The sequence below is a fragment of the Cervus canadensis genome, chromosome 19 (genome assembly GCF_019320065.1).
Source record: "Cervus canadensis isolate Bull #8, Minnesota chromosome 19, ASM1932006v1, whole genome shotgun sequence".
NCBI lineage: Eukaryota > Metazoa > Chordata > Mammalia > Artiodactyla > Cervidae > Cervus > Cervus canadensis.
This window is the reverse complement of record NC_057404.1, coordinates 7,225,256-7,238,038: the sequence shown is the minus strand read 5'-3', so window position 1 is coordinate 7,238,038 and position 12,783 is coordinate 7,225,256. Positions and strand designations below refer to the sequence as shown.

General features: G+C 35.2%; 1 protein-coding gene across 3 annotated transcripts in view; it reads right to left on the bottom strand.

Moving 5' to 3' along the window:
* Positions 1–12,783, bottom strand: part of PDS5A (PDS5 cohesin associated factor A) — a 119,927-nt gene that overhangs the window by 55,928 nt on the left and 51,216 nt on the right. For all 3 annotated transcript variants that reach the window (XM_043438533.1, XM_043438532.1, XM_043438534.1), the window contains exons 9-11: positions 9,045–9,160; positions 3,441–3,535; positions 1,828–1,973 (exon numbers count right to left, since the gene is read on the bottom strand). In XM_043438533.1, the coding sequence (XP_043294468.1) occupies positions 1,828–1,973; positions 3,441–3,535; positions 9,045–9,160 (357 nt within the window). The remainder of the gene's footprint in view (positions 1–1,827; positions 1,974–3,440; positions 3,536–9,044; positions 9,161–12,783) is intronic.

Genomic DNA, 12,783 nt, shown 5'->3' with positions numbered 1-12,783 from the left:
TCTGGCTCTAGGTGAGTGATCACACCATTGTGACTATCTGGGTCATGAAGATGTTTTTTGTACAGTTCTTCTGTGTATTCTTGCCACCTCTTCTTAATATCTTCTGCTTCTGTTAGGTCCATACCATTTCTGTCCTTTATGGCTAATTCATGTTGATGTATGGCAGAAACCAAAATAATACTGTAAAGCAATTATCCTCCAATTAAAAAGAAAAAAAGCAAAATTGGGTATCAAAATCTTAGAATTATAAAGTTGGAAAGCACCTTAGTGATAGTCTTAAGTCAATTTTATTACTTTGTAATCAAAAGGGCAAATCAGTTACCTAGTCACACCCTAATCCATGAAAGACTCTGGGAGTTAAAGAGATTGGAGGGGTTTAAGAGGAGGGAAGAAAGGTGATCAGAGGAAGGTGGACAGAAAAGGAGATTATAAAAATCTAGAGTTAGAAAGACAAAAGAACAATATAATAATAACCACAAGGTACTTATCTCTAATAAACCAGAGTATACTTATCTTTGGTTTATTTAATACTTTCTTGAAATTTTTTTGGTATATTTTTCTCAAGTTTAGATTACTTAGTAGGCGAAATGAAACTGTTCCCATATAACAAGTAAAGGATGCCTTTTGACATTTCTAACATGAAACCAAGGAATGTCAGCAGTGAAATCTAAGATTTTAATTCATCCCCACTTTTTAGAGAAAACAAAATTTAGAAAGGCTATACTCTAGGTTATTAAATTCATTACACAAAAATAACAGTTCCTAAAATGTCCAGTAGGCGTTATTAAGACCATATCATACAATCTCAGTTAGCAAGAATCATTTACTCAGCTCATCCTGAAATTACAAACAAATAGTGACAGAAGTAGAAGTGAAATGTTTCTAAAAGGAAAAGTAATAAAAATGGCAATACTTGAAATCTGGTTTGGAGGCTGGGGAGGTGGTAATTAACAACTGAGCACTAGGGAGTGTTATTTCATTTAAATTAATGCCAAAGGGAAAAAACTCTTCAGACAGAGAATTAATGACACAGTTGAACAAGTTAAATGGTGTTTATATATCTCTGCCTCCTATGACTATTTCAAAACAATTTAAAGAATGCATCTTCCTATATATTTCTATAGCAAGATACTGCTTTTCTATCTCGAAATCATAGCTAAACTGCATTTAGTTTCAGGATGGTAGGAGATTTAAAAATTGTGCTTCAAATAAAATAGCACACTTTCAAAGGCAACCTTTGTTAAAGACGTTAATAAGTAACATGTTTTATCAGCCTGCCATGCCTATATGTCTCTTATAGTTGACACTATTTCTTAGCAACTATTACTGTTCTTAGTACTACTTTTATCAACCCACATTTTTAATTGCATCCACATACAGGAAATTACACAAAGAATAATGACTAAACATCATTTTAGCTCTAAGCTTAGCATAGCAATATGGAAACACCACTTTCACAGGAAGTATGATATTCCAAGACAGGTATTTCTGCAAATGCTAAGTATAAAGGAAACAAATGATGATGATCACTATTCTTCTGAAACTCATCATGTAAGTGAAAAGGTAAAACAAAACTTTAATTTTGCTGCTCGTTTTGTAAAGGTGAGCTAAAAAACCCATACCTAAGATATGAAAAGCTAGAGAATCCAATGTATTCGTTTGTAAAAATAATGAAAAATTTGCCAGAAATACATAAATTCTGAGCTCTTTATATTTGGTATTGTATTGACTTTCAAGACAACTTTAAATATAAAATAATTTCTATTGTATTTTGCTAACAATGTAAACATAGTAAATTACAAAAGAATAAAATTCCTCAGGTTTTACCCGTTTATCCAGTGTTCTTTCTCTTACAAAGCCAAGTAGCTGATCATTCACTAAGGCAAGGTCTCTTTTGGCAGCAGTTATTATAGTAACAATAACATCATGACGAATAGCTTCTTCTGGATCATGGGATCGAACTTTCAAATATTCTGAAACAGAAAAAATTAAGCTAAATGTAAGCTATAATATTCATTATGTTCACAATGACAAAAAAAAAAAAACAAACCCTAATGCTTTTATGTCTATATACTGGAACAACTGTAAAATGAGGCATAAATTAAAATCATTTAATTTTTGAGGTGGCCATTACATAATAACAAAATGAACTATATCATACTACTTGTTACTGAAGAGTTACATCTTAACAAATAATATTTTATATCAACTATTATGGAAAAGTTAAATCAGTACCTGATTTGAAATCAAAGCAGCACCTGATTTATACAATACATATTAAAAGACTCGAAAAAAAATACAATAAAAATTCTTATAGCATTGCACAATATAAAATAACATTCTATGACCTCTAAAAAAAATCCTAGATAATTATGATACGAACAAAGTTATTTCCTCTCTTTCTGGCAAACACTTTGTTTATTTTTGGAAAAACTGATAAAAATTTGGTAAAAAGTTTATTTTTGTTTGTGCTGGGTCTTTGTTGCTGTGCAGGCTGTTCCCTAGTTGCCCAAGCAGAGGGTACTCTCTAGTTGTGCAAGCAGGGGCTACTTTCTAATTGCAGTTCTTGAGATCTCATTGTGGGAGCTTCTCCTGTTGTGGAGCATGAGCTACAGGGTGCGTGGACTCAGTAGTTACGGGTCCCAGGCTCTGGAGACAGGCTTGGTAGTTGCGGCACACAAGCTCAGCTGTTCTGTGGCATGTGGGGTCTTCCTGGTCAGGGATCGACCCGTGTCTCCTGCACTGGCATGCGGATGCCTTACCACTGAGCCACCACGGCAGCCTGGGAAACAGTATTTGATTGTGGTGGTGCAGTCACTAAGCTGAGTCAGACTCCTGCAACCCCATGAGGAGCAGCCTGCCGGGCTCCCCTGTCCACGGCATTTCCGAGAACACTGGGGTGGCCTGACATGTCCTCCTCCAGGGGACCTTCCTGGCCCAGGATCCAACATGAGTCTCCTGCACTGCAGGCAGGCTCTTCACTGCTGAGCCTCCTTACACTGAGCCTGGAGCCCAAGTATTCTGATAGAAGCTATTTATTTGTTACAACCAAATAAGTAGGTTTAAACGCTTTATTTCAAGTGAAGAATGAGACATTCTACTCATCTATTTCAGAAGAGATCACTTATCTACTTATTTTTAGACATGTTACTATACTTAATTATCACAGAGATATGATGATTTGTGCCCAAATTGGAACTCACAAGGAAGAGTCTACTTCTTTAAACTGTGATTCCAAAAAATTCCAAAGGATTACAATGTGAAGATTTCTAATTTAATTTTATTGTATAAACATGAAATCACTCACTAGTCCATGACTGTTAGAGACCTGAAACAGTGCCAGAGTGAAACCTATTCAGAAACCAAACTTAAAGTCAAAGGCCACATCTAAAATATATTTGTGTGATTGCATTCATATTTCAATAGACCAGCCACCTTACCTGTGAGATCCTTTGCTAAATCTGGGTGATTCATTAAACAGTGACTGGCAAATTTCACACTTTCTAATCTCACTGGAACATGAATGTCATTAAATCTATACAGAAAAAGATGGCTAAATATTAGTTGTAAGGCAAAATAACTATTTTCAAATAAGGTACATCAACAGTACATAAATACCTATTAAAAAAATGGTTACTGATTAGAAAATATGCTGGTTATTAAAATGACAGTTACATCATTCTGAAGGAAGAATATAAAATAAAAAAATATATAATTTCACAACGATATTTGTTTACAACAGGATTTTCACCATGCTAAAACAAAACAGTATAAAACATCCCCCAACCCAAACTATGCATGTTGAAGAGCCAAAAATTTGTAGCTTAAAATTATGCCACAAGACAAACAAAAAATAAATATTCTTAATGCACAACATCTATCTGAGAAAAGTTTACAGGAGAAAAATGCTAGAAGAATGTGAGGTAGAAAGCCAGGGCAGACCCGGAGATAACTACACAAAACACATGTGCCATACCGCCTCACGGCAAAAAAGGTTTCACGCGGCTGGAACCACCTGCAACTGCGCTTTCTGTTGTTCCTGTTTAGTTGCTAAGTCACGGACAATTCTTTGCCACCCCACTGACTGCAGTCCACCAGGCTCCTCTGTCCATGGGATAACCAGGTAAGAACACTGGAGCGGGCTGCCTTTTCTTCTTCAGGGGATCTTCCTGGCCCAGCGTTCAGCCCGTATCTGCACGGGCAGGCAAATTCTTTACTGCTGAGCCACCAGTACTCAGTTCAGTTCAGTCGCTCAGTCGTGTCCGCATTTTGTGGCCCCACGAACCGCAGCACGCCAGGCCTCCCTGTCCGTCACCAACTCCCGGAGATTACTCAAACTCAAGTCCATTGAGTCGGTGATGCCATCCAACCATCTCATCATTTTTTTTAGATTTCACATATAAGTGAAACCATACAGTATTTGTCCTTCTCTGTTTGACTTGTTACCCTTAGCATAATTCTTTCTAGGTTCATCCATGTTGTCCCAAATGGTAAGCTGTCTTTCTTTATGGAGGAGTAAGACTCCATCGTGTGTGTATATACCACATCAACCTTATCCACTGATGTGCTGTTTGGGCACTCGGGCTGCTTTCCTGTCTTGGCTATTATAAACAATGCCGGGATGAACATGGGGCTACTGCATCTATCTTTTCTGATTAGCATTTCTGTTTTCCTCAGGTAAATACCCAGGACTGTAATTCCTGGATCACATGACAGTGTCATTTTAAATTATCTGAGGAACCTCCAGACTGTTTTCGATGGTGGTGGCACCAATTTACACGGCCATCAACAGTGCAGAATGGCTCCCTTTCCTCCACATCTCTGCCAACACTTGTTATTTGTAGTAGTTTTGAAAACAGCCATTCTGACAGGTGTGAGGTGGTATCTCATTATGGTTTTGATTTGCACTTCCTTGATGATTAGTGATGTTGAGCATCTTTCTAAAAAATATATCTATTTATTTTTAATTGATTGATGATCGGTTTACAACATTGGTTTGATTTCGATCATACATCAACATGAATTAGCCAAAGGTGTACAAATATCCCCTGATGTTGAGCATCTTTTCATATGTCATCTTTGGAAAAATGTGTATGAGATCCTCTCCAATTTTTATAACAAGTTGCTTGCTTTTCTGATGTTGACTTGAATGAGCTATTTATATATTTTAGATATTAACAACTTATCATGTATATTATTTGGAAATACCTTCTCCCATTCAGTAGAATTATTGATCCTAGTTCTGTGAAAAAGGCCATTGGTATTTTGATAAGGATTGCCCTGAATCTGTAGATTGCCTTTAACAATATTAACTCTTTCAATCCACAGACAAAGTATATCTTTCCAACTCTGTGTGTTGTCTTCAGTTTGGTTCATCAGTATCTTACAGTTTCCCAAGTACAGGTCTTTTGCCTCCTTAGGTAGGTTTATTTTGAGGTATTCTATTCTCCATGATGTGGCTGTAAATGGGATTATTTTCTTAATTTTTCTGATAGTTCATTGTTAGTGTATTCAGATGCAAAGATTTCTGTTTATTGATTTTTGTATCCTACAACATACTCAAATTCATTGATGAATTCTAATAGTTTTCTGGTGGCATCTTTAGGATTTTCTATGTAGTATTATATGTCATCTGCCAATAGTGAGTTAGGACCTAACAGAGGCAGAAGATATTAAGAAGAGGTGGCAAGAATACACAGAAGAACTCTACAAAAATTGTCTTAATGACCAGGATAACCATGATAGTGTGGCCACTCACCTAGAGCCAGATATCCTGGAATGTGAAGCCAAGTAGCCATAGGAAGCACTGCTACAAATAAAGGTAGTGGAGGTGATGGAATTCCAGCTGAGCTCTTTAAAATCCTTAAAGATGATGTTAAATTGCTGCACTCACTATGTCAGCAAATTTGGGAAACTCAGCAGTGGACGCAGGACTGGAAAAGGTCAGTTTTCATTCCAATCCCAGAGAAGGGCAGTGCCAAATAATGTTCAAACTATTGGACAATTACGCTCATTTAGCAGACAAGTAACGTTATGCTCATGGGGTTGCAGAGTCAGACACGACTGAGCGACTGAACTGAACTGAACTGAAGGTAATGCTCAAAATCCTTCAAGCCAGGTTTCAGCAGTACATGAACAGAGAACTTCCAGATGTACAAGCTGAGTTTAGAAAAGTCAGGGGAATCAGAGATCAAATTGCCAACATTCACTAGATCATAGAAAAAACAAGGGAATTCCAGAAAAACATCTATTTCTCCTTCATTGACTATATTAAAGCCTTTGACTGTGTGGATCACAATCAACTGTGGAATATTCTTAAAGAGATGGAAATACCAAACCACCTTTCCTGACTCCTGAGAAACCTGTATGCAGGTCAAGAAGCAACAGTTACAACTGGACACAGAAAAAGGAGTTGGTTTAAAATTGGGAAAGGACTATGATAAGGCTATAATATTGTTACTCTAGTTTATTTAACTTATATGTGGAGTATAGCATGCAAAATGCTGGGCAGGATGCAGCACAGGCTGGATCAAGATTACCAGGAGAAATATCAACAACCTCAGATATGCAGATGATTCCACTCTAATGGCAGACAACGAAGAGGAACTAAAGAGCCTCCTGATGAGGGTGAAAAGAGGAGAGTGAAAAAGCTGGCTTAAAACTTAGCATTCAAAAAACTAAGACCTTGGTACCTGGTCCCATCACTTCACTGCAAACAGAAGGGGAAAAAGTAGAATCAGTAACAGATTTTATTTCCCTGGGCTCCAAAATAGTGACTGCAGATAGTGAATGCAGCCATGAAATTAAAAGACGCTTGCTCCTTGGAAGAAAAGCTATGACAAACATAAGAGAGTATATTAAAAAGCAAAGATATCACTTTGCTGACAAAGGTCTGTATAGTCAAAGCTATGGTTTTTCCAGTAGTCAGGCACGGATGTGAGAGTTGGACCATAAAGAAGGCTGAGTGCCAAAGAACTGATGTTTACGCTTTCTAACTGTATTGCTGGAGAAGACTCTTGAGAGTCCCTTGGACACCAAGGAGATCAAATCAGTCAACCCTAAAGGCAATCGACCCTGAATATTCCACTGGAGGACTGAAGCTGCAGCTCCAATACTTTGGCCATGTGATGCAAAGACCTAACTCATTGGAAAAGACCCTGCTGCTGGGGAAGACTGAAGACCAAAGGAGAAGAGGGAGGCAGAGGATGAGACGGTTAGATAGCATCACCGGCTCAATGGGCACAAGCCTGAACAAACTCCAGAAGCAAGTGAAAGACAGGTAAGCCTGGCATGCTGCAATCCACGGGGTCGCAAAGAGCTGGACACAACTTAGTGACTAAACAACAGTAATAATCACTGACACAGTTCCATTACTGGTCATTGATTTGTACATATTTTCTGTTTCTTTCTGGTTCAGTCGTGGGAAACAATATGTTTCTAGGAATTTGTCCATTTCTTCTAGGTTGTCTGCTTTGTTGGCATATAATTGATCATAGATAATGTGATTTTAAACATTGAAAACATTTATATTTTTGAAGTGATCTCGTAAATAATCAATAAAACTAAAGTTATTTAATAAACACCTAATAACCCATGGCTGCCTACATTCTAATCCACAGATAACTGTCATATTTTAATAAAATATTTCATTTAGGATTTATATTCTAATTGCCAGAGAAAAGTGAGAATATTACTATTCATGATCAAGTATCAAAACACTTATTACTAAATAATTAAGGGAAATAATCCAGTACAACAGATATGCTAAAAATACGTCTTTGTTTACATGAATAAGAGACCCATTACGAGGACACCAGTGAATGTAAAATTTTCAGTGGAAGAAGCCTCTTACTGTTGATTTAGTTTTTATAAGTTATGCAAGTGAAAAGGAGTCTTGTATTTTTGTTTCAATGTTTTTCTATATATACTAATGTCAATCACAAGGACAGATACACTCCTCTCTGTACTGACAAGTAGAACTGTTTCATTCCCTCGAAATTCTTATAAATTCAAGTTTAATCAATCAAATGGTCAGAATATATTCAAGACCTTCAAAATAGCCTGTTCTGAGCAAATAACTTAAGATATCACTATGTCAGTATCTCCAGCTTGTTATAACATGTGATCTATTTATTTGGCTTCCTTGGGTCCCAGTGGCGGCATACAGGATCTTCACTGCATCATGGGGGCTTAACTGCTCTTTGTCATATGGGATCTCAGCACCCTGCCCAGGGACTGAACCCGTGTCCCTTGTATTGTGAGGTGGAGTCTTATCCACTGTACCACCACGCAAGTCTCTTATTTGTTTTATTTTAGCATTTAACATAGCGTTACTATAACAATTATTATAGTGAGTTTACTTTAAGAAAAATTTTGGAGCCTGTTTCCTGAATCAGTTGAATTAGACAATGATGAATTTCAAATGTTCTCTAGAATATTAATAATAAAAATTGACTTTTTAATCAATGTTTGAAGCAAAGAAACATGTAAATGTAACACAAGAAAGCAATTTAATAAATTTCATAGATTTTCCAACCTTACCATCAAGTTGAATAGAACACAATAATTCCAAGTTCTTCAGAAGGAACATTAAAAACTTTTGAGTATAGAGCAGTGCTACTTTCCATCTCAAAATTATACAATACCGAATTGTTTAAAACACATCTGGCTACCAGATAAGCTACGTATCTCAAGGATAAGCACCAGTAAATAAGTAAACTGTTTGAGTGAAATACGGCATGGACTGGACCATGACGTCTTCAGTCTCATGATTTATTTAAAAAGTTTAAGACTCTGCAGATCTTCAAATGTTTATTCTAATGACATTATTTTACACACGCAAGAAAGATTAAAACCTGTTATGTGGGTAAATAAGAAAAAGTTTCTTCATAAAAAATTCCTCTTCAGTTTACTCTCTAAGAGAGACAAAAACATTGGTATTAAACAAACATATATCAAAGTTTGATATATGTGGTTTTAATCAGGTGTGCCATACTGACTAGCCTCCAAAACATAAGAGTCCACAGAATTGTATGTTCTCTTACCGTCCAAGAAAACACTGCCACAGAGGACGATTCTGTGTTGCTAAATCGGAATCTTTAGAACCAAACAATTTAGCTAAAAGTCGAACAACAGCTAATCGTTCTTCTCCATCATTGCTCTAAGGGGAAAAAAGAAAATAAATAAAGCCTGAGATTTATTCATCAGATTATAATAAAAAACACACAATAGTCCCAAGAAGCTGCAATTTCACTCTTTTTGCTTATAATGATGAAAACTTTAAAATATCATATTCTCTCATTTACTATGCAGAAGTTGATTTAATTCCACGTTAGATCATCAGGGCCTTTGCTCTTATTTCATTCCCTCTCAACTGTTAATTTATGCCTGTTTCTCTGCTTGCTTGCTGCAATCTGCACCGATGCTGTAGAAATATGAAGATAATGATATAATTCTAACATTCCCTAAGAGTCCTAGAAAAAATTCTGTGAACAGAAGACCTACAAATAATTTCTGCCCTACAATTTCATCTCCAACATAAACCTGTATCAATTAAGGTTTTGATATGTGAAGTTTTTTTTTTTTGGTATATGAAGTTTTAATCAATGATCCCCTCATGACTGGAGCAAAAAATACTGAAGAATGTCATGATTCAGGAAAACTCATTGTAATAGAAGACAATGAATCTTACGAGGATCTAAAAAGGTGAATTGAACACTACAAAAAAGCAAAACTTTGTTTTTGACAGGGGCCTATTTTCTTATCCTGAATCAATATACAGTATAAAAATGTCCTTCATTTCACTACTGATGTCACATTAATATATATTGAATTATTCCAAAACCACATGGTGCATGAAATTTTTTAAAAGTCACACACTCACTAGGAAAATAAAGACAATAACCAAAAGCAATTGCTAATTTCTAAAGTGTTCAAATACAGTAACAAAAAGCAACTGCTAATTTTTAAAGTGTTCAAATACAGTGTGTCTAAAGTAATACCAGAAAGTCAATACATAGATATTCATGGGAAAAGATAGCAAGTTAAAAAAGAAAGACTAGAGGAGGTATCACATTTTTTTAAAGAATGCTTTAAAATTTTCAGAGATAGGGGTTTTGTGGATAAAAAATAGGCACACTTATCAAACAGGTAAAAATGAAAATTCAAGGTTTAAAACTACAAAAATGTTTTTCTTTGACAAAGTCTTTCTCAAGCAATGTGACTACAATGCAGATCAGTGCTGCCTTCTGTAAGTTCAACTGACTAGCTAACATGATTTATTTTCTTTTTAAAGAAAAATCAATCTATCCCTTAAAATTCAAACACTAGAAGAAGTGGAAATCTTACTTTACTTGAAAGTGACCACTTCAGTAGCTTGGTGATTATTTCACATGTGACATTTCACACCCACGTAATATAACTACTGAAATAAAACTAAATGAAAACTTACCACTCACCCCCTGCCTTTTTTGACTTTTAAATATGTTCCTTGAGTGAGACTGGAATATGATGATAATGAAGGGAATTTTTTTTCTGGTGCAAAAACTATTTGGTGTCTCTGATATATAGCTATGTTGGTAATCTATCTCAAAGTGAAAATTATCTCATTGAGCTATTACCTAATATATTGTTTGAATACAAATATATATATATAAAGTATTAATTAAAATAATGGATAAAAATCAGAAGTTCTGTATTGATAATTTATTAGTGGCTTTCTAAAAGAAATTCAAAAGGCCACCTAGTTTTTATTTTTCTTCAACCTTAGTTGGAAAAGGTAACCAACTCTTACCGTTTCTAATTACAAAGTAAGCAATTCAGAACAATATTCTCTGTAAAAATTTTCTCCAACCAAAACAAAGCAATTATGATTGTGTTTTATTAATGTTTTAAATTAAGGAATAAATATAAATGCCTGCCTATCTCTGCCTAACATGAAAAAATTATACTGTAAAATGTGGCAAATTTTCTGACAACTATAGCCAATGCTAAGTAACTCAACTATCAGAGCACCCCGTAAAACACAAGGGGGTGACAGCACGCTGAGGACCTGCAATGGGTAGTGTACACAGCTGCAGACAGTGGCCCAGTGTAAAAAGTAAAATCAAACAAACTGTTATTCTGAAGCATTTTCTCAAACACTTTTTTTTGTCTTTAGAGGACTTTTAACTAAAAAGAAGTTGTAGCTATGATTCAGAAATACACCTACAGAAAATCACCACAGCCATAAAAAACTTCCTAGACTATCTGCTTAGCATATACTGGTGACTCAAAAAAGGGGCACTCTAATTAAATACACATGGGCTACCTAGATGGTGAAGTGGTAAAAAAAAAAAATCCTCCTGCCAATGAAGGAGATGCAAGAGACACAGGTTCGACGTATGGGGTCAGAAAGATCTCTTCAGAGTAGGAAATGACAACCCGCTCCAGTATTCTTGACTGGAAAATACCATAGACAGAGGAGCCTGATGGGCTACAGCCCATTGGGTTGGAAAGAGCTGGACATGATTAAGCACACACACACAATTACATATAGATAGTATCTGAACTACTCTGAATCTGTTTCTTCACTTGGGATGAGAAAAGTAATACTGGTACAGGCTAGGGTTACAGTCAGAAGCAAATAAGAACATAGGTTCTTATTTTATAGCACTTGCTGTAAAACAATAAAATATTCCATTATTACTATTATTTAGATACAGTACTAGTTCAACATAAAGTTTTAAAAAGGCACAAATTTATCTAAGAATACAGAAAAACATAAAAATCAATGGCCTTGGGTTATAAATATTGCATTAAAAGAGACTATATAGAAATAACATTAACTAAGGTGCTAAATTTTTTTTAAAAAAGGGAATTAAGAAATCTATTAAAAAAATTCTTGTTCGCCTACTCCTAAAGTATGCCTATGAAAACATCAACTTGTATCAATGAAGAAGAGAGGGTACAAGATGAAGAGTAACTGAGGACAACTGGTAGAGAAAAGCTCATAACCCATTTAAGGTACTACTACTCAAGTTCTAGCCAAACATGTATAATCTGGAGTTTTCAACAAAGTCTGATTTTAAAGTTTATTTATCCACTCAATGTTATCAACTTTTTAAAAAGAGAAAATTCTTTGCATGACATTTTGAAATAAAATTTATCAAATAAAACATTTTTGGGAGGCCAGATTCAGCTCGTAACTTCTGATGTAAGTAAATGAACTTATAGAAGAATGAGGTATGGACAACCAATGTAGCTTAACTTCATTCTGTTTACATTAAGCCTACACATTGAAATCCTGAAGTCTAGTTCCTAATCCATTCCCACCGTCTATTATAGCAGCCTTGTTTAAGGATTAAAGAGGCTTGACTTTCACATTCAAACTCTATATACAGACTGGGAGAAAATATTTTAATGCCTTTTACACAGAAATAATTTAGTATGGAACCACTCTTAGACTGTTGTTGAAATAAACCATTATTAAAAAATAAAACAAAACTTTGTTCTCTGTGTAACGTTTTTCGTACAACAGTTTCTGAGAAACCTAGTAAAATGTCTTTCATACGTGAACAGCAAATTCTTGTCATAAAACAAAACAGACAAATCTTATACCTGTTAAGAGTTTGAAATCAGAGTTCTAATCCCAAATACATTTTAACTGTGTAAATTGACAAAATAATTCATCTTAAATTTTTCATAATAATTTATCTTATGTTTTTCATAACTTAAAAAATAAAAATTGTAGTGCTGGTCCTAAATATACCATAGTCTAATTTAAGGATTAAATAAAATACTGGA